The sequence below is a fragment of the Gouania willdenowi genome, chromosome 11 (assembly GCF_900634775.1).
Source record: "Gouania willdenowi chromosome 11, fGouWil2.1, whole genome shotgun sequence".
NCBI lineage: Eukaryota > Metazoa > Chordata > Actinopteri > Blenniiformes > Gobiesocidae > Gouania > Gouania willdenowi.
In genome coordinates, this window is record NC_041054.1 from 12,631,604 (window position 1) to 12,653,419 (window position 21,816).

Below are 21,816 nucleotides of genomic sequence, written 5' to 3' on the forward strand. Positions count from 1 at the left end.
GATTCATTCCTATTGGTCAGTCAAGTAAAATAATGCAATCAGCAGATTACAGGACTGTACATGTACATCTGTTTGGATTTAAAGGAGTTATATATCACCGCCATTCATTCAGTTCACTCTTTAAAACCAAATCACATTCTTGATAGCTTACACATTGTATCGCTGCAGTAGTTTGAGAATTATAACTAGTGTTACTATTGACTGAAAACACAATTTTAAGTAGAAACACATTCCAATACCAGGACAATGTGTAATTTCTCACCTCAAAAAGACAAAAATCACTTCATGAATCAGCTGCAGGATGCCTTTGAACATATCAACAACATTAACTGAATGTTTTAGCTTCCCTTTAAACACAATGTGCCGATGGAGTACTAAAGATTGTTATGGACAAACTTGTTATAACCACATATTTGCGTGTTTTGCGTTGTGTAACCGTTCACAGTTCTCACCCTGGTTTACTGATGAATGATGGCCAGAGTTATTACACTCAGTGATGGGAGAGTGCGCCGTCTTATGAAAACTGTGCTCAATCCACCAGCCATATCCTGTGATATGACAACCTCAGCATCCTGCATGCAGTGAGTCAACCCCCCCCCCCCCCCCCCCACTAATTACACAAGCATATGCACATACACACAATTGTGCAGCAGTTGTTGTGTTTTCATTCTCCAATGTTTCATATGCACAAAACATTACTTGTTTTTCAGAGATTTTATTGTGGAAGTGAACACAAACAGGGTGACGCACTAGGCACACAAAATACAAAAAGCAGGGCAATAATAAAGTATTGCACACAATGAAAATAAGGGGGGGGGGGGAAAGGAAATTATTTACATGTATTCATAAATTACTTTTAGCACATCAAGAATATGAAGCAGTTTATTTTTTATTTTTTTTTACAATAAACACAATGTGTGGATGTCTGCTGGAGCTGCTGGAAACCTTTTGACGGGTTTGTGGGAAACTGAAAATGATAATTAAAAAAAAAAAAAAAACAGTCTTTTCAATGAGAAATTAAGAAAATGAAGTGAAGCTCTTCTCAACCTTCATCCTAAAAATATCCACGTGCAACATCCTTAAAAACCTTTGGACACATTGAGTATAGCCTAGCCTAATCAAGCTAACGGCTAATGGTTTAGCTTTTTGAAGATAATAAAGTTTTCCGTTTACATTTTAAATAAGTTGAATGCCAACACTGAGGAGATTAGGGAATAATAGAAATGGTCCGTAATGTAGGCTAACACAGATATATTTAGCTAGCAGTCAACATTGTTTCTATTGCTATTAGCTAACTGCTGCTAAAATACAGCCACCGTAGAAGCTACGCTAGGCACATATAAATACGGTAAATACTGAATGTGTTTTTCTTTAAAAACTTTATTTTGGTCCTAAAATTAAAAAAAATAAAAATAAACCTGTGAACTCTTCATGTAATGCTGAGTAATAGTTGTTACATATCTTTGGTCTTAATAATATAAACATCACTGAAGTAAAGCGTGTAGTACGAGTTGCTGGTATGACTTGTTACACACAAAGGTGTGATCAATTTTAGTTTTCCAAGGGAAGAGAAATAAAACACAATAAAATAAATATCAACCCAAGTATATGTTCCATTTGAATAATAGCTTGGCTTAAAGTTGTTTTTAATGTGATGTTTATTGTAAAGTTTTGACACCTACAGTAGTTGAGCTTTCCCGCCAAATTGCTTGTCCATCAAGAAATTCACAATTCTTAAATTCACAAGCCTAATGGAAACCATGAAACGGCTTGAAAGATCTCAAGGCATTGATGTACAGAAATGAAAAGGTCTTCTGAAGTTTACACTAAAAGAAATCAGGGTGTAATTAAAGGTATGTGATAATAACAAGCTGTGCTTTCTTTTGAAAGTGTGGCTAAAAAACCTCAATGCACTTTTATTATCACAGGGCCTACTGGGACAACCCAACTCGTAAAAAAAATAACAATTCAAACATAAAACCTTCCACTTAACTTGTGTGACTGCACTGTGTTTAGTGAGAAGGGGTTTTACATCTTTATTACACGTCTAATGAATAAAAGCCCACTGTTTAACACACACTGACTGGACTTTAGCAGCAGCATCCAACTTTATCCTTAACTATGTAAAGAAAGAAAAGCAGCGTGATGACAATGAGTGCTGGAATAAAAGCTACTACACGCAATAATACATTTTGAAACAAGTAGTAAAATAAAATAAATCTTCTATATATAACTGCAACACAAAGATAGTATCTGGAGCTTAAATCGTAACAGTGTACACACAATATAATAAAGCAAGATAACAACTTGGAAACTTGAACCATCTTTTTCACATCTGAGGACATCCTGACGGGTCAAGAATGATAGAATGGCTTTAATCTCTTTATCATTAAATTCTGGAGCCCATCTTCATAAATTATATGTGAAGATTGAAGTGTGAGAAGAGGTCTTTTATGAACTTAACTTTGAAAGCTTTGATTATAAATGATGATCATTCAATGTCTGTGATGCTATTAAAGTTAACCCTGTGTTGGTGTAAGTCAACGTTTGTTGGAATGTGTGACAAAAAAAAAAAAAAAAAGTACAACCTGCTGGTTTTTGACAAGCATCCACCTTTTAACTCTCACCCTTAGGGAAAGAGCCAAAGTACCGCTCTCAGTAGTCGGTAAATGTCACTAAGGTCACCAGTATTAAGTTATCCAGTTACACAGTTCAAACAGGGCAGGTTTTTCTCAAAGGGTCTGATGTCTGATAATCTCTAACTCAGTCTACGTTTCTCTGAGCAGTCTCAGATATGAATCTGTCTGGATTATAGTTTTATAACTACAAAGACTTGAGGTTGAGCTGTGAAAGAATAAAGGAATCAGAGAGAGATCATCCTGTCATCACACTTTTCCACCTCAAAGTATTGTAAGAACTTTGACAGTATTGGTCATTGGGGAAGTAGCCTCCTGAGCAGTGGAAAAGTGAACATGAACTAAGGTTTTTTTTATTTTATGGTGATGTTTGATGCACAACAAAAGTGTGGTTTTTGTTTGGTTTGATGGTAAAGAATGCGAGGAAGAGGGAAAATAAAAAGAAGAGCTTTTTGTGCTTGTTACAGCTACAGGTCGAGGCTGAGGGAGGTGATGGGCCTCTGATACTGTTGGCGTGGTTGTCTTCAGTGTTAAAACAACAAGGAAATCAATAGTCTTTGTGGGGTCTTCAAGTCTGAATTGTCTTTAAATGTGTCGGCGATGATGTTGGTGGTGGTGATTGTGCATGTCCTCCATTGTGATCCGGCCCCACACACCGATTACAAATGCTTCAATCTCGCACTCATTGTCCCCTCGAGCAATGCGGAAATAACCATTCTCTCCCCAATTCTTTCCCCAGGAGTTAGCAGCAATCTGTGAACAATATATTAGGGATGATGTAAAAATATTACCAGGAGCGCTTTGTCTCAGCCAAGTATACAAGTAGTTCTTTTACATGGAAATATTCATTCTAAATTCTTCATTTTAGCATTGTCCAAAACCCATTTTTGGTCAAAATTAAAATGTATGAGAAACAAGGGTAGGAACATTTGTGTTTTTCAAGTATTTGGGAAAACGAATAAATCTTACCCAATATTTTCTTGGTTTACCATCAAACTGTCTCTCTTCTCCCCACCTGACAAAAAGCAAAATGCATTAAAATCAGCATTCAATGGAAAAACTAAAGTAAACAATACCTGATCTATCAAGACTGTAAAGTGTATTTGTGAAATACAGTAAGGATCGTTTCCCACTAAAGTGTCTGGTGGGAACCCTTACTAGGCATGTATTTACCTCAGGTTGGCTTGGTGAAATTAATAGAAAAAAAGTATTTTAAGTAAAAAAAACAAGCAAATGTTTTGATCTTGATGACAACATCCTGAGTATTTCAGGCGTGACTCTGCCCAACTGAACTTTAACATCATTCCAATCCAAAGAACAAGGAATTCCCTTTTCCCATGACGTTTCCGCTCACTGACATGAGACGGAAACGAGCGAATAAGTTATAAGGAAGTAAACACTAATACAGGAAAACATATTTCTAAACATGAAACACACATTTAAGGCTGGGCCTAGTTTTCCCCTAACTACTCGTTTCCAAGAAACTTCTCATACAACGTAATTTGAAGTATTTTGGTTGCTCCCACCTTCACTACGCAGTGTGAGAGTGACGTTTCCTCAAAGCCACTTCCCATCCTGTTTTTAAACTCTGAGCCTTTTTATTTCCCCAGAGACTTCTCCGTTCTAATCACTTGTTATCTTATTTTAAGAGAAAGGAATGCTGGAAAATAGAATAGATGCTCTCAGATGCTGCCAACTCAGAGAGCTGAAAGCACAACATTCACAGACAGTCCACCCTCTATCAGGAAGTGACTTTGCTATTCCTTCAGTGGAGTCGCACAGATGATACACTGTAAAATAATTATTTTTAAACGTGGATAATTATTATTTAGAAAATTGTATGATATTCACAATATAGTATTTTAAAAAAAATCAATCAATTTAAACTTATCAACGTAATTTCAGTGATTTAAAGCTGCTACACACAATATTTTAGATAAAATCATGGTGTATGCATCAACACTCCCTTTGTTGACATTTGCGCTATTGCATTGTGGGATGTGGGGTCGTGGTGACGAGTACATAGAAGTGGTTTTACTTAGTTCCGATATCACAGGGAATACCGGGAACAAACTAGAACAAAAATGGTGATCAAGAAATGACGATAAGGGAGACAAGGGAAGTTGACTACCGGTTATTAGAACGCCTGTACAGTGAAGTGATAATGGATTGTCTCTTGTCCAATCAAATTATTTGGTCAGGACTAACTGTTGTACAACTTGTTTTTACTGAATACCAAATTCTAATTTTGCTCTAAACAGACCAAATGAATCTTGTCTGTATGCGAGTAACGCTGCATTCACACCAAATGCGTCTTCTGCAGCACCGGACGCATCTGCCGCACAAAATGTTCCGCAGGTTTCTCAGGATCAAAAAATGTCCCCATTCGCTTCATATGCGTGTTTAAGTGAAGCGAGGATAATCCGTGTATCATTCGTTCATTCGTCATCGTCAACAAATACTCTGATTGGCTTTCGTCATGCAAAACAGTCGCAGGAGTTCAATTTTTTCAACTCTTGCGAATATGATGAAAAATCGGGAGAGTGCGACCAACGCTCTTGACGCATGGATCGGACCGCCGCACCGGAAAGATTTCGCATCTGGGACGCATCTATCCATTGACTTTGTATGTAATCTGGTCGCACAAACATTTCATGATGCAGTCGGTGTGAACGCAGCATTAGACACACACACCTGTTTGTGTGTGCGTGTGTATGTGTGTGGGATCCTTTATGCGAGCCTGTCTGCTTTTTCTATTAGCAGAGACAAAACAAAACGAAGTTGGGACACAGCCGATCTCTTATCAGACATGCGATCAGCTTGCTTGCTGTGTGGAGAACAATGATTCGCGCACTGCTGTACCCACAAACCCCGCCCTGTGCCCGATGCCCCTCATCCTAGTCCTGACCTTTTCTCCGATGGATTGATCCCCATCTCTATGTCCAGTTTAGGCAGGATCAGCAGCTCAGACAATGCTTTTTCCACCACACTGGACATCAATGCTCTTTGCACAAACTTTCCCAAGGCCTGGGCTTATAGGAGTGCACAGTATTAGGCTTTGGCCAATGTAAACACACTATTGGCCTGCAGGTCGAAGCTCAAAACACAAGAACTCCACAGACCCCTGCTGTCCATTTCTCCTTTCTGTGCACGCAAAGAAGTACCGGTAAGGATGTGGAAGCTGAAGAATAAACTCTGACTTTCACGGCCACAACAAAGGCACAACACCTCTACAGTTTGCAGAGAGGAAATTATATTGCCAACTGTGTCCTTCTTTATATGAGCAACAATCTCTAGTTTATTAAGTAGACTTGTGGCATTCTCAACAAGTGTGCAGTTTAAGTTAAATACAGGTTTGAAGGGGACAGTGTTTATCATACACATGTCTATACAGGTTTTGGAAAAATAAAAATAAAAGTTGTATGAAGACAGTGGAGGGATTACTAGAGTTTGCTTTGTCTTCATTAATGGATAATCAGATAAATCATTTAACACTGCTTTGATAATGCTGCAACGTTCATTCCAAGTTTTCTATTCCTCTCGTTGTTCAGGTAAGGATGAAGAGAAAGTTTACCATAAACAACCAAACATTCCTCAGCCCAGCTAATAGACCATTTGCAGTGAACTGGTCAACCAGTACATACAATGAGACCTGCTTATACATCATTGTTAGGACAGACATATGGTTTCAAACCAGCTGGATAGACAGTTTTTATGTCATTAATGGGTCCTTTTAGCTTTCTATGGCTTTCTATTTTCACCCCTCACACATAAATCAGCACCAACCAGCCCCCACTCATTCTACCTGATATGGATGTTGTTGTGTATACGGTATAAAGAGCACAAACGGGTAGACTCACTGACTCGGGTGACCAGAATAAGAATGATGATGGAGAAATGACAGAGCAACAGGATATGTGGTAATAAAGAAAGAAAAAAAAAAGAAAAAAAGCTGGGAATAACAGAGGGGTGGGAAATAACAGAGGGGTGGGGGCAGGCAATCCAGGTGTGTCTGCCGTCTGCCCGTCTGCATATTTGTGGTCGACATAAAATGGGGGGGTGTTGTCTGGGGCAAAAGCGGAGCCGAGGTGCGTCTGGGAGTAAAGTCTATTCTTTGAATCAGAATTAAAAGCCTGAATGTTCCTTGTAAAAGTCTTTCACAATAATACGCCATGTGTTGAGTCTCTAGAAGTTTCTCAATGAGCGAGCTTTTAGTTTTAGTGGGAAAGCACAAAAACTTGGCCTCGCCTTTCAGGTCTTCTTAATAATGTTCCTGAGTTAAATACAGCAACAGCAGATTACCAAAGCTGGTTTATACATGGAGGAAAAACAGCTCATCTAATATGTGTTGCATTGTTAAACAACCATTTCTATTACTGTTTCAAGCAAGTTGAGCTCGCTTAACTCAGCCTTCAGATGTTCAATTCACTAAAACGAAACGTCTGTTCAAAGTAACTTACCCTGTGATTTTCACTGAGTGTGTTCCATGTTTTTGATACTGCGTCGGCTTGGTGAAGCTGACGTCAGTGTGTTTGTAGATCCCACTCTTATAAACAAAGAAGTCTTCATGGACCTCCATAATGGCTGTATGGGAAAAAAAACCCCACAATGAATTATAAAAAATATAAAATTTAACAACGTAATCACCTTATAACTTTATTTCAGGAAGCTATTATGATTGTGTGTGATACAAATCTTGTTCAAGCTGTGCTTTATTGAAAGGAAATTGGCCGTTTAGCTGAACAAATAATGATTATTCCTCTGAGTCACACACGCCCACACATCATAACTGTTCAGAAACAGATCCTCATTTGATATTTGATCTGAAGCGGTTCTTCTTGTTGTGAGGGGAATAGTTGGATGGATGAATGGATGGATGGAACTCTATATGAGCATTTATTATAAACAACTTACAGTGCACATAGTATCTAGACAAATAGGAGTAGAGTCTTATGAAGGCACAAACACGCGCACACACACACACACATCCGTTTAGAAAAATATGAAACTTGATGTGATGCCAAAAACTCTTCCTGTCTGGACTCCTGAACAATACAACAAGACATTGGCACTGACTCACAAAGGACATACGCACACACATCCACACACAAACACCGCCTAGACGAGCACCCTAATGTACCTGTACCTAGTGTCCTGAATAGCATTTTGTGTGATGGCAAACCATTTGTGATCAGGTGACTTAGGTCAGAGTTGAAATGTCAAGGTCAACCACGACCTCATCACAGGTCAGATCTGATCTAGTAAAGTGTTTTTCTAAAGAGTTTCGATTTTCCTGGAGTAAATGACTGATACTGTTTACAAGACTGGTGAAGGAGAACACAGAGGGGCATCATCTTACCTTGCACAGGGCCGTTGTCCATTATCTCCTTCATAATCTCTTTTTCCTGACAGACAAAAAAAACAGGGAGAGAATATTTAGGCAGTGAGACAGACACAAATCATTACATGTCAGTTAAATAAAGAGGCTGAAAACAAACTCCTGGATGTTAAGTCAGATAACAAGATTGAGTTCAGGAGGCTTCTGCTCTTATGCTTGGCTTATTGACTTCATAGGCTATCCGGAGACAGAAATAAAAGGCTGTAATTGTTTCTCGGAGGCATTATCCATTGTTTAGCACTGATGAATGCTTACTGATGAAGCCACACTGCTTCATGGAAACGATTGAGGTGCTTGTTATTTGATACTCGGCGGAATGAGTGGAGAGCATTTGTTTGTTTTCCATAAAGTGGCCCAGAGAGCGATTGATCCCTAATGAATTGAAGTGTGTTGTTTATTTTCTAAACACTGACCAAACAGTAATTGGTCCTTTGAAAACTCCATGCCATCTTTTAGAATAGGTATCGTACTCCTCTTTTATGATGGGATATATTTTATTTGCATGTGGCGTGCAGAGGTGAAAGTAACGGGTTACAAGTACTCACATTACTGTAATTGAGTTACTTTTATGGGTACTTGTACTGAAGTATGTTTTAAAAGTAATTATTTACATTTCTACAACCAACCGTTACTGAGTAAATTATTATCTTTTGTTTTGAAATTACCAACAGACATTGTGAAACTACAAAAAATAGAATTACAACAATCAAATACATCACATCACAGCCAACCAACCAGATTAAACGCAATGCACCGCGTCAAAACAGCATCGAATACCGGTTGTTTTCTCAGTTTTAGAGTTCGTTAATTCAGCTGTACTTAGAGCCATTGGTACATTGGCCATTGGTGTTATATTATTTTCAAAAAAGTAATTGTAGATTTGAACAAACCTTTTATTTTATACAGATTCCTTTGTGGAAATAATTTAAGATCCAATTGTGCAAGATTTTGTCTCCTTTTTAAGTTTATTCATGTGATGTTTACTCTATGCAAGGGAACCGTGGGAAGATTTATTACCAAAAATAAACGTGGGGGGTGAAAGTAACTAGTAACTATTACTTTGAGTCCTATTTGAGCGAGCTACCTTTTACTTGTACTTGAGTATTTTTATGTATGACTTAATTGTACCTAAACGCAATTTCAATCAAGTAACAGTACTTACTTGAGTAGCATAGTACAGTACTCTTTACACCTCTAGTGGCTTGTGTTCTCAATACAAATGACTGCAGTTGCAAAAACACAAGTTCAACTATTTGACCTTGTTTAAAGGTTACAGTACCTTAAAATGACCATAAATAGAAGTTTTATTAATAAAAGGTTTATATAATGCTTTAAAAACGGCCAGTCAGACATAAGGCATTCTACCATGTTTATTTGCGCGTCTAATTCGATAGGTAGGTTAATTAATGTTGATCCATTTCAACCTTTGCTCGTGTCCCATCCCTGATGTATTGCAGTGTGAACAGTTCTTACATTAGTAGAGAGCCTGTAGGGAGGTGTAGATTGGTAGATGTCGTTGTGGTAGTTTTGCGGGTTGGGGCAGCGCTGTGTGGCTTGTCTCTTTCCCCGACCAATAGAGCGGCTCTGCATCATGCAGCGACCCACCTCCACTGGCGTGTGCTGTGGGGGACTGTACGGATAACAGTCCTCCGTCACCACTCTGTTAGAGAGATTACACAGTCAAGCCATCATCCTATACTATAGCACCTTCTTTTCTTTTTTTTCACACCAAGTGCCTACCCTCGACGCCTGAGGTACCACCAGGCCCCATCGATACGGCCTCCAGCACAGCCTCCCTGATTGCGTGTGTCACAGGATATCAGATTTTGAGGAGACAGCTGAGGCGTCATGTGACCCATTGATTGGATGGAGATTCTGTCAGATGCTACAGCTAAAGATAAGGGTTGACAATGTTAGTAAATGCACTAAAATCTAAATTTTCAAGTTTGATCAGAATCTTTTGCATAACTCACAAAATTTAAGTCATACATACAACAACGTACAAAGCTCGTTTGCCACACAAACTATATTTCTGGTTTTATTACTGTAGGTAGGCTCTTAAGAACTCACAAGCTGTTGAAAAAGCCCAAGAAGCAGCACAGTTGCCCTGATCCAGGGGCTCGTGAATCTTCCCGGGCCACTTCTCTGCCGAGTTGAAATGCAGCGGCAGACGATCACTCACAGGATCCATGTTCATCTGATAGAAGAGAAAATGCAATATGGCAATATGTTAGATGCTAAAATCAAATACACATGTCATAATCTGATCATCAGAAATTTCAAAACAGGAATTTCACAGAGAAAAACGTCACTAAAACCAGCTCAAGCAAAGCTCAGCTTGAAGGAATCTTAGTGTTTGGTGTTTTGGCACTTCAAGATGGACTATTGTTGTAATTTAGTCTATATAAATTACGTTGAATTGAAGTGTTTTGACCACTACATTGTTTTTATTTATTAGATTGGGTGTACACTGAAGCTTTAGGGCCACTTGATCTACTGTCGCCTTGAAATTGTAATAATTGACAATAACCTTTCACTCAAATCTTCTTTGGAAATGCAGATTGTTTACAAGATGACACATTTCTTTATAATAATATTACCAAAATAAGAGCACTCAGAGCGCAACCTCCACCAAGTGCCAAACATCCTCGTTGCCAGATGTGAACCATGAAATGCTCAATCCTGATCCTATCTGAATGAAATTCGGTGGGTTAATTGAGGAACTGAGATAGGAATTTTTGAAATGTTGCCATTGAATTAAGGATTTTAAGATTTTTCAAACTGATCCAGAATCAGTATATTGATCCGGATCCCCTCAAAAATTAATTGGAATTCTCCATGGCATAAGGTCTATCTTTTTGTTCAAATTTTGTCAAGATAAGTTGAGTACTATTGACGTATTCCTTCTAATAGATGAAAAAATGTGGGTGAAAATATTACTTCCTTGACATGAGGCCCAAATTGGATTGGATGGGATTGTTTGATAACAGAAATATATTCCTGAGATTGCACAGCCACTTGTAGGTAATTGCTGATGCTCATGTCTAATAATCTCCTCTTGAAGTTGGATCGACTTCAAATCTGTCAGTGATGTGTAATAACCCACGTCGGTACAAAACACCTCCACTCTCTCATTCACATTTTCACATGAGGTCTGGCAGCCTCGCCACATTCTTCTGATTACCATTCAGGCATTCACGGCACATATCTGAGGCGTTTTGTTGCTGGTAACAGCCAAAAGGCTGGAAGGGGAGTCATGAATGGGTGGGGGTGTAGAAAAGAAGGTTGGGGGGGGGGACCTCTGAAGATATTCAGGTGCAAATGGATCAAAAGGTGGCTGAATGGGAGGAGTGGAGGTGCAGAGTGAAATATAGTTTTGCTTTTTTCTCTCTTTTCCAGGCAGCCACCAGCTACTCCATTCTCTCTTTGTGGTGTCTTACTTTCATCTTATGTAATATGTCTGGGTAGAATGTAAACAAAGACTGAGTGGATCAGAGCATCAAGAAGGCACACACAACCATGGTTGGGTGAAAAGGGTTTTGATCAGCACCGGCTTGTTGTAAAATGCTTTGAACGCACGTTTAACAAACCAGGAAGTCCCCGAAGTTATAAAGTAATAAATCGTCATGGGGAAACTGTAACAATTCACTAGTGTAAACATTCCTACCTGTCATTGAGACATCCCCTATAGGCATGGATCATTCTGCATTACATTAACTCTGGACTCCAACTGATTTCTATGATCTTTGATTTTAATGTGTGCACTGTGCATATTAAAGAAGCTTAACAAGGGGTAAATATTTTTTTCACAAAATGTTCAACTGCGGATTCTAAGAAACAAAATTTTTCTTTATCTTACAAGTTTAGGTAAAAGATTTAGTTCTTTTTGTCATTTTAGTAGTAGTAGTGGCTTTTCACTTTAAAATACAATGATGGCAGGCATATAAAGTCAAAACTCAAAACCTAATTTATTGCTGTTGAGAGTGAATATAAGTAGAAGGGAAAAAAAACTTCCAAGTCCTTTGACTTCACGCTTCTTTCACTAAAAGGGATTATATATCTTTAGACAGGGGAATAGCCATGTACAGGTGGAGGAGGTGAAGAATCTTGTTTCAAAGAAACCCTTGGTGGGACATTAAAGAGAGATGGCGCAGGTAGCAGGTTCGAAAAGCTGCTGCAGGAATGTAGACTCTCCAAACAAATATTTCCCAGTTGCCTTCATATAACAAAGGCTGTTAGACTGTTTGTTCAACCATGTCCATCTAAAGTTTGAAAGTGCCTCTTTGACATATTTCAGGTGACAGGTGTTCTGTGGATGATAAAACGAAATTTTACGGTTGAAACATGTTTTGTACCTGAATCTCATTCATGTTCATTATGGTCCTCGATGGTCTTTGTGTTCCCAGGCGGTATCTGAGGCCTTCATCCAGACTCATTCCATAAAACTGACTGTAGTTTGCTGCCCTCCACCTAAAAAACAAAACAAAAAAGCAAGAAAGACTGTCACATCAAACCTTTACAATATACTAAGTGTATCCCAATCTGATATGGATATCCGATATTGGTCCAATATTAGTAAAAAAATGAATAAAAAGTTGGTATCGCAGGTGAACAAGTTGTATTGGGACACAGTGTGTTTCTCACCCATAGTCTCCTCTGTTTACGCCTTGGATCATGTCTGATTCGATCAGACAGGCGTTCTGCTCACAGTTCCAGCGTCCTGTTGGCCCGCATGTACTGCAAGAGAGGAGAAACAGCAAGGACATTAATAGCAAAAAATATTCAGCAGAAATATCATACATACATGGGTTCAGAGGAGCTTAGTGAAAGGAAAATATTTGTGAAAATATTGGTCTCATCTTAAAATAAACCAATGAGAGACTGGGAAAAATTTTGAGAAGTTGCACCAATCAAAATACTGTATGCTTTTTAAGGCTGAAGATCTATTTCAGTAGGAGGATATAGAGATAAGATGAATGGCATCAATGATGAAGAACAGATGTTTATTCAGTGTTTAGAAATAGAATTTAGTTTCTAATGACTCACTGCGAGGGCAGAGCCATTATATGAAGGCTGTGCTTGAGAGCAGCGTTTTCCAATTTTCACGTGTGAAATAATCCCGCAGCACACATTTTAAAATACAATAATTTCTATTGTGCTACCTACTAACATGGAAAAGTAATAAATAACTCCTACAAACAATATTGAAGACACTGACAGCCTTCTTTATCAAAATACATGGCACACCTCTAGATCTGTCATAATGTGAGAAACACTACAATATTACATGAAAGATAGGAAATGAGGGGAGTATCCATCATAAGAAAGAATGACTATGAGACGTCATATTTACAAAGAGAAGAGCACTGCCAAAATACACACACACTGACTCATTTCTCAAACTGATCTAACTTCCTGCTGGATTCCCCAGATGTACCTGTGGGAATGTATTCATATTGTTGGGGGAGTGAAGGATTCTGATTTGAGAAAAGCACAAATAACTTTAGAGTGACCTTCTCCAAAGCAGCAGGTCAACAGTGGCACATTGATATTTAAACACAAGGCTGATGACAGATATATGACACTCAAGGGACTGAGTGTACCTGGAAATAAGATGTGTGAGGAATGAAATGTGCTGCATGTTGGATTCCTCGTCACACTCATTGCTACAAAAGCAACACATTTGAGTGACGTTATGCACAACAACTTGGAAACTTGAAAAAAATCCCAGAACCATAAAAGCTATAGGTATTTCTTGGCAGCGGTCCCATGTGGCGTAGACTAATCAAAGTGAAGATAGTCGCCCCTTGAGGGTGTTGATGTTGTCTGTGCAAGCAGAAGACTCTGTGTTTCAGATCATTTGGAGCAGATAAAGGAAGTCAACAGATCCAAAACCAACTTCTCAGAAGAAGGGAACATAATATGTTCAACAAGGGACTGCCACACGTATTAAGGGATATCTTCACACAACAGCAAATAAAACCATGGTTTCAAACTTTACTCTAACTTAAAGCTGTCGGAGAGAATATTTTTTTATCAGATAAAGACAGTTTAGGCCTCATTGGTCAATAAATCACAAATAATTTCCTTAAAATTGTTGCTCGAAAGTCTGTTTTGATCTCTACGGTAAACAATCTCTTATAAAAGTTGGTAGAAAAGTTTCACGCATTGCATTGTGGGATGTGGAGTCTCGTGGACGGATGCATAGAAGTGTTTTTCATTCATTTCATGTTTGCCCCCAAAAACTCTGCCAATGACTTCCCAACTCAATTCTGGCTTTTCCACGGACTGAAAGCTTGTGCCAAACAATGGGATGTTTGTTTTCGGGCTGACACGGAAAGACCGGAACTGTTGCCATGGTAACCATTGACACAATAACCGTTGCTAGGGAAGCCGTTGCAATGTATATCATCGTCAGCTACCGATACCATGGCAACAGCCCCAGCCCCACCACACTTCCTTGAAAATGTCAAAAAGAAAGCGTTTACGGTGAAGATGAAAACAAACTTTTGAGCGGCAAGTTCATGTTTAAAATGTTTACATCTGTGTTTGAAACTATCTCCAGCACAAATTCAAGCTGTAACTACAACCCAGGAATCTTTAAAGACGTTTTTAGCAGTAGTAAAATGGGATATCAAAGTCAATCAATAATATAAGTAATGTTAGAAGGTGAAGCATTTCTTGTTGGTAGGGTGCTGCATATCTTAAGAACTTTTGCAAGTACTTTCATAAGCCTCTTTAGTTTTACAATGAACAAGAGATTTTGTACCTTAATACGTCATTGGTGACAACTACATGAATTCACAAAGAAAGTTTGTACAACCTCCACCTGTGACATAACAGTTAAGTTCATTCTAAATGACCTGCTACAATCCCTCTGTCACTACACAATCATTTACAATAAGTACATCCATCTGTGGGAACAGCATGAGGTGGTAATAAAACATGAACCAGACTCACAAATGGATACCTAGTCAAAATCACACACGCGCGCACGCACACACACACACACACACACACACACACACACACACACACACACACACACACACACACACACACACACACACACACACACACACAGGTTAAAGATATTGTGAAATATTAGAGTGGAGGACAAGTGTGGAATTCTCTCCATGAACAGACTCTGCATCTTCACTCACATCTTATTCACAGCCATCACTATCACCCCAGATAATGTTTCCACAAACACTCCCACAGGACTCAGAGCTAAGCTAGAAAAACAGTGTTTTCATTTCATGTCAGGGTCATGTGACTGGATGCTGTTTGTCCTTGCAGAGATTAAATAAAAAAACACAACACTGGCAAAAGTATGAAAACAAAACTTTAGCCTGTAAAAAACATTATTCTGATAGTAACATCAAGTAGAAGAATGTTGGTTTATACATTATGGTTACAATTTAACATGTGGTTTGCTCTGTGGAATTATTTAGATATGTTGCCCTCTAAGCTTTATGATCAATCTAGTAGAAGCTCTAATGATCTGGAAAAATTAATCCAGCACTCGCACGGCAAGCAACGAAGGCATATTTAGGCCTGCGTTTGCATTTTTATGGTATTCACTAGTTATTACTGCATACAGTGATTCCAGAATTACTTGAATAAGAAAACAGTAAATTGTAAACCAACATTCCATAGAGGATCATGTGAGCATTACATGGATACTTAAAAAAAAAAAAAGTAAGGTCTACCTTGTAAGCTTACCACTGGGACAACTTTCTCTGTGCACATTTCAGTTTCAAACTGCTAATCAAGCAGCTGTTGCACAGAAGCAACGAATTCCTGGAATATATCACCCAAGAATGCATCTAATTGTTTTTAACATGTCAGACAAGCTATGACTTTCTGAAATAACAGACACTGTGACTTGCACATTTACTGTCGTATTTATGTGAAAATGCTGGTTAAGTTGTCAATCTGTTATGGGGAAAGTCCGTGGTTTATGGTTGTAAAAGAGGTAGGTGAAGAAAAGAGGGCTTTACGTACCATAAATTGCAGTTCTCTTTGTATGTTTGCCCTGCAAAGAACCTGTTTCCATTCCTCTCACAGACGCCTGGGAAGAGTAGAAGAGAGTTTATTAACAACACACAGGTTTGAACAGCTAAACAACAATCACTCTACAGCTAATCCCATTAAAGCTCATAGCACAGATACACACACACAGATATTTTAACCTATATACTGTAGCCTTCACTCACAGTAAACACATCGTACAACACATTAGCTATACAAGCACTATAAAAATGCTAAGAGCTTTTGGACACACAGGAACACACACACACACAGGTCTAAAGAACTGTGAGCTTCAGTAATCCATCAGAGGAATGTGGCCTTAACGTCTTTCCTGCCTTCCCAGGCTCCTTTGGCTCACCCAGCTATAGCTTTAAAAGCTTACACTCTCCACTTCACCACCTTTTCTAATAAAGAATGAAAAACCTTAATGTCTGTGTCCAGGTAAAGATCTATAAACTGAATGTGAGCTGCTTTTTGTTGTCCGAACCACCTGGATGGATGATGGAGCAGTAGCACATTCCTAGGAAGTATTTGACACTCGAAGCGTGCTTTTAAAAACATATATTAGCTAGCTGGCGGATATTCACTCCAATTTATAATAGCAGAAGCTCTTGGAATGTGAGGTATGAGCGCAGTGAGATATTACTGAGCTGAATGGTTGATTTATGACGGAAGCCCTCACAGCTGTCTCGCCCACTCCAAGCACAGTTTCTACAGTGTGCCAACGTGTGACCAGTTACACATTAACATGGCAGGAATGTGTGAACACTAAAGTTACAACAGTCATTGTAGCGCTTCTTAGAGGTAAAGAGGAGAGGGACCCACTGCAGTGATTGGGAGAACAGACCTGTTGTTAATACTGGTCTCCTATAACTGTGGTGTGGTAAAGTTGTGACATGTTTGCTCCATGTGAGTCCCCGTTTTGTCACTTCTGGAGTCCACACCTGCACCGGCACCTAATGTCCGGCACCAATTGTCTGTCACCCTCAAGCCCCCCGCCCCCACCCCCCAGTGCCCTTTACATAGTCAACATTCTTTCCTCTAACTTCCCATTCATCCCTCCATCCAACCCACCCCACAGTTAATACGAAATTACACTGTTCACTGCTTTGCTTTATTGTTTATTTTTTTAAATGTATTTAAACAATTATTTTTGTTTTATTTATTAATTAGTCACTGCCCTGCTTTGCATGCCATTGATTAATAATATTAATGGTTTTAGATTTTACATTTTTAAATCTATATTATCATTTTTATTCAGTTTTGTTCACTGCTTTTCCTCCAGTGCTTTATTATTTTTTATTGTTATTTTTTTTTGTTTTTACACATTTTAAATGTTTGATGAGGACCTCAGAAATACTGACAGCTCCAACCTCAAATCTCACAAGTTTGTGAGAATTCACATGTAGACCTCAATTGTTCTCTGATACTTTACTTAATAAATCCATGTGAAATACACTGCCGGACAAAAGTTTTCGAACACCCTAATTTTTCCAGTTATTTATGGCAATTCAAGTCGTGCAAGTCCAATGAATAGCTTGAAATGGTACAAAGATAAGTACAGAACAGTCAGAGGTTAAAAAAAAGAAATTATTTTCAGTAAACAACTGAAAAAAAATTAATTTTCTAAAATTTTTGACCGGTAGTTTATATTCAATTGTTTAAAAACACTTAATGTTCACTACATATTTTCATTGATAGAGGCCGTCATTATTGACACGCAGTGCACTCTGGTGCGATGACGGGAAACGCTTATCTCTCTAGAACAGAGGTGTTGGCCCTGTGTACATTCACCTGCCGAGATTGAAAAAATGCCACATTGTGCTGATATTCAATGACGTTTATAGTAGAAAGGCAAAAAAAAAAAGAGGAAAGTAATGTAAAGACTTCAAAGGTTTCCCTTCGATTAGAAGAGATTAAATGAGGGGGAAATGCTTGTGAACAATCTACAGCTCTGTTCACACCTCTTCTTTCCTGATGCATGAGACACAGTTGATAAGAGTTAATAGAACTGAAAAACAAAGAGAAACTTTTCATCATAGTTATTGTCAACTACATTCAACAATAACGAAACTATACCAAAATATATTTATATTTTTGTCGACTAATAAAAATAAAATAAAATCCTTTTTCTTATCACAGCGGGGGCCACAAAAATGTTGAATATCTGGTCTGAAAAACAAAACAAAAAAATAACAAAAAATAGACGAATTGACATTTTGTGTACTTTTGTGCTGTTTGTTTTGCTTATTTTTCTGTTATTTATGTATATTTTGTAGTCAATTCTGTGTTTTGGAGTTATTTAGTGCATTTGCTTGGGGGGGCCGCGCCACATTAGATCAAGGGCCGCCAGTGGCACATGTCTGGTATAGGTAACAAGGACTTTGTTTGCAACCTAAACAAAAAAAATATACATTCAAATTTTAAATGATTTAATGCTTGCAGAAACGCTGTCAGCCACAATAGTAATTAATTAGTTTTTTGAACATGAAATAAAGTGGTGACTTCTCTGTATTGGAGTTGGGCTGGATGGATGGTGCCGGCTACCGCTATGTGCGCGCACACATAGATTGTAGTATTTAAAAATGTGAATATATGTATGTATGTAATATATATATATATATATATATATATATATATATATATATATATCAAAGGCAATAAAAACAGAGTTTTAATTTGAACGTACCAATATAAGGTGGCTGCACACCAAGACATTGACCCCAGAAATCAGGGCAGCAGTCTGACACAGTGCGGTTGCAGAACAGGTCACAGTAGCAGATGGTGTCTAAGTACGGCACGGTGCACAGGTCGTCTCTGCCAGGACAGCAGCCTCCTCTCCTCTCGCAGTAGGAGCCGAACGGGTCCCTGATACCACCAACATGGAGTGGATTGTCAAGTTGCCTCTTTGTCCTTTTTTTCGACAAGATTCTGTCTGATGTTCCTTTTTCTACCACCAGGAGCAGCACAATCACAGTCAACAGGATGGGCCTCATGATAAATCTGTAGAAAAAAAAAAAAAACAACTAGTGCATTTCCTTTTACTCAGCAGCACCCTGTGTTGTGTTTTAGCAACACAAATAAATACCTTTGTGCTTTACAGGAAAAGATGGAAAGAGGTTAAAAGGTTAGCGGCATAATTGGGGTATAACTGCTGCAATACACTATTATCGCCTGCTGTGTGACACACATACACATTGAAGTATTAGCAGAGCTGACAATAATCAGTCATTACTTTAACACACATACTTTACTGTTATTAACATGTGTTTTGCCAAATTTTCCTTCAAGGCAACAAATAAATAGATATAAAAGTAAGGAAATGTAAACAAATGCCAATGTGTCAGGTCTTACCATTATTTAATTTGTTTAGGTTTCAGGACACAATGCACACTGAACAAAAAGCTAAATTACAAAAAAAAAAAAAGATCTTTGCTCTCCTGTTTAGTGCATGACTGCACCTTTAGTCTAAGATGCACACATATGGCAGCATGGGATGGGAACGTCTCTTCCTTTGCGTTGCTGTTTTGTTGTAGCAGTTCAGGAGTTGCAGTGCAATAAAACACCCACCAGTCTGCTCACAAAGCTACTGAGACCTCTAGGTCACGCTCCATAATGACGCTCGCTGACTGCACTTTAGCTGCAGCTTTTCCACCACAGTTCACCATTTTCCACTTGGCAAGTTTTAAACAAAAGACAAAACATTTTTCCCAACTTTAGAAAGTTATTTAAGGCTGTTTTTGAAAATTTTAATGATTTTTCATAAATCTTGCTTAAATATAAATTCACATAACATCAATTTCTGATCAACACCCTGACCTATCATTAACATTGTTGGCACTTAATATTGCTTCCAAAGCTAATTTACTCAATAGTATCCTGATGCTGCCTTGGATCAAATCCACTACTGCACCATCAGCACACCCATTACAAAGAAAACCACCCACTTCTCTTTAAGAAATTAAAACTAGCTCATTATCTGAGCAAAACTTTTTTATAGACATTACCACCAACAAAGAACCAGGAAAGTTGCATTATTAGTCTGATCTGCTTTAAATTCCATAGTAATAGTATGATGGAATACTTTGAGCATCAGCTACCAAAATATACTAATCACATTACGAGGGATAAAGATTTCCAAGATGAGAAAATACATAATCTATGCTCGGATTAATTCCATAAAAAAGAAAAACTTCAAACTTCAAACTAAAGAAGCCTTTGAGTAAGGATAGACCATGACCAGAGTGACCAATAACCCTTACAGACAAGAATGACTTCATTTTGAACATTACGACATGTAACTTCTTCCGTCTCAACTGCTGAACTTTGTGATAATGCTTCGTCATCCAAAAGAGTGCATTAATAAATACCCTTTCTGTTTCACTTCAGTGCCCTTCACTCACTCTACGTTTCCTTTAATGAATCCCTCACTCTGTCCAAGTACAGGAGATCATTTCATGGTCTAACGAGGCCTGCACCACAACAGGTGAGTGAAGGGATCACTGGTCTGTGTATGTTATCAGCCTCATTATGAATTACACAAAAGAGGACACACACACACACCCGGTGTACTCAGTAACCTCATGCGGAATAAAAAAAAAAAATAAGAGAGTTCCCCAGTCTCTCATTCATGTTCTTTTTACATGTTAATACAATCTTTAATCTTGTACTATCCCACACCCTGAAGATAAACAAACCAAGCAAAATGCGAGATCAAAAACCAGAGGTGTAAAGAGTACTGAAATATCCTACTCAAGTAGAAGTACTGTTACTTGATTAAAATTGTACTCAACAAGTACGTCATCCATAAAATACTTAAGTACAAGTACAAAGTAGCTCAATTAAATAGTACTCAAAGTAAAAGTTAGTAGTTACTTTCACCCCCCACGTTTATTTTTGGCAAAAAAATCTTGCCATGGTTCCCTTGCATACAGTAAACATCTCATGTATAAACTTAAAAAGGAAAAGATAAAATCTGGCACAATTGAAATGTATTTATTTTCCATAAAGGCATCTGTATTTAAAAAATAATTTTGAAATAAAATAACCACCAATGAATTCAATTCAAAATCAAATTGACTCTAAGCAGAGCTAACTTTATGAACTATAAAACTGAGAAAATGACCAGCATTCAATGCTGTTTTGGATGCTATGCATTACGTTTTAAACTGATTGGTCGGCGATGATGTGATGCATTTGATTGTTGTCTGGTCAATTCATTTTTTTTGTAGTTTTCACAAAGTCCATGAATCATTTTAAAACAAAAAAAGTATAATTTACTCATAATGGTGAGATGTAGAAATGTAACAGATTACTTTACTTCTTTTAAAATGTAGTTAAGTACAAGAAAAAGTACTGATTTAAAAAAGAATACAAGTACTAATAAAAGCAACTCAATTACAGTAAACGTGAGTTCTTGTAATCCATTACTTTCACCTCTGCCAAAAATTAACATGTCAAGAGACAGAAAGTCACATAAATCAAATATTACTTGTTGTAATAAAAATGTAGACAGATGTTGAGGCTGCACCTGCCCGAAGTCTGCTGATGAGAAGTGAAGCGGTCGTTACCTTGAGTTCAGAAAGAGATCCTGCTTTTGTAATCCAGTAAAAGCTGTGGAGCTTTATTACTCAGTCAGTGGTTCACAGGTAGAAAGGAAAGGGTTCTGGTAAAAGGTCAGCCTCTCTAGACTGTCTCACTCTCTCACCAGATCTGCTCTCCCTGACTTTGTCTTCACTATATACAGGC

The 21,816-nt window shown here is 38.1% G+C and overlaps 1 protein-coding gene across 1 annotated transcript; it reads right to left on the reverse strand.

Moving 5' to 3' along the window:
- Positions 1-1,640: 1,640 nt before the first annotated feature.
- Positions 1,641-21,796, reverse strand: tinagl1 (tubulointerstitial nephritis antigen-like 1). Its single transcript, XM_028461845.1, has 12 exons — positions 21,639-21,796; positions 18,758-19,071; positions 16,042-16,108; positions 12,679-12,771; positions 12,390-12,504; positions 10,105-10,231; positions 9,775-9,925; positions 9,508-9,694; positions 7,996-8,041; positions 7,097-7,220; positions 3,606-3,651; positions 1,641-3,389 (listed from the first exon to the last, which is right to left on the reverse strand). Exons 2-12 carry the CDS (start codon positions 19,062-19,064, stop codon positions 3,222-3,224), a joined length of 1,431 nt encoding a protein of 476 aa, XP_028317646.1. The 5' UTR covers positions 19,065-19,071; positions 21,639-21,796; the 3' UTR covers positions 1,641-3,221.
- Between the last annotated feature and the right edge of the window lie 20 nt (positions 21,797-21,816).

Coding starts and splice junctions, on each gene's coding strand:
- tinagl1 (XM_028461845.1), bottom strand. CDS start 19,064: ATGAGGCCCATCCTGTTGACTGTGATTGTGCTGCTCCTGGTGGTAGAA. Junction 9,926..10,104: donor TTGGGCTTTTTCAACAGCTT/GTGAGTTCTTAA, acceptor CCTTATCTTTAG/CTGTAGCATCTGACAGAATC. Junction 9,695..9,774: donor TGGTACCTCAGGCGTCGAGG/GTAGGCACTTGG, acceptor TCTCTCTAACAG/AGTGGTGACGGAGGACTGTT.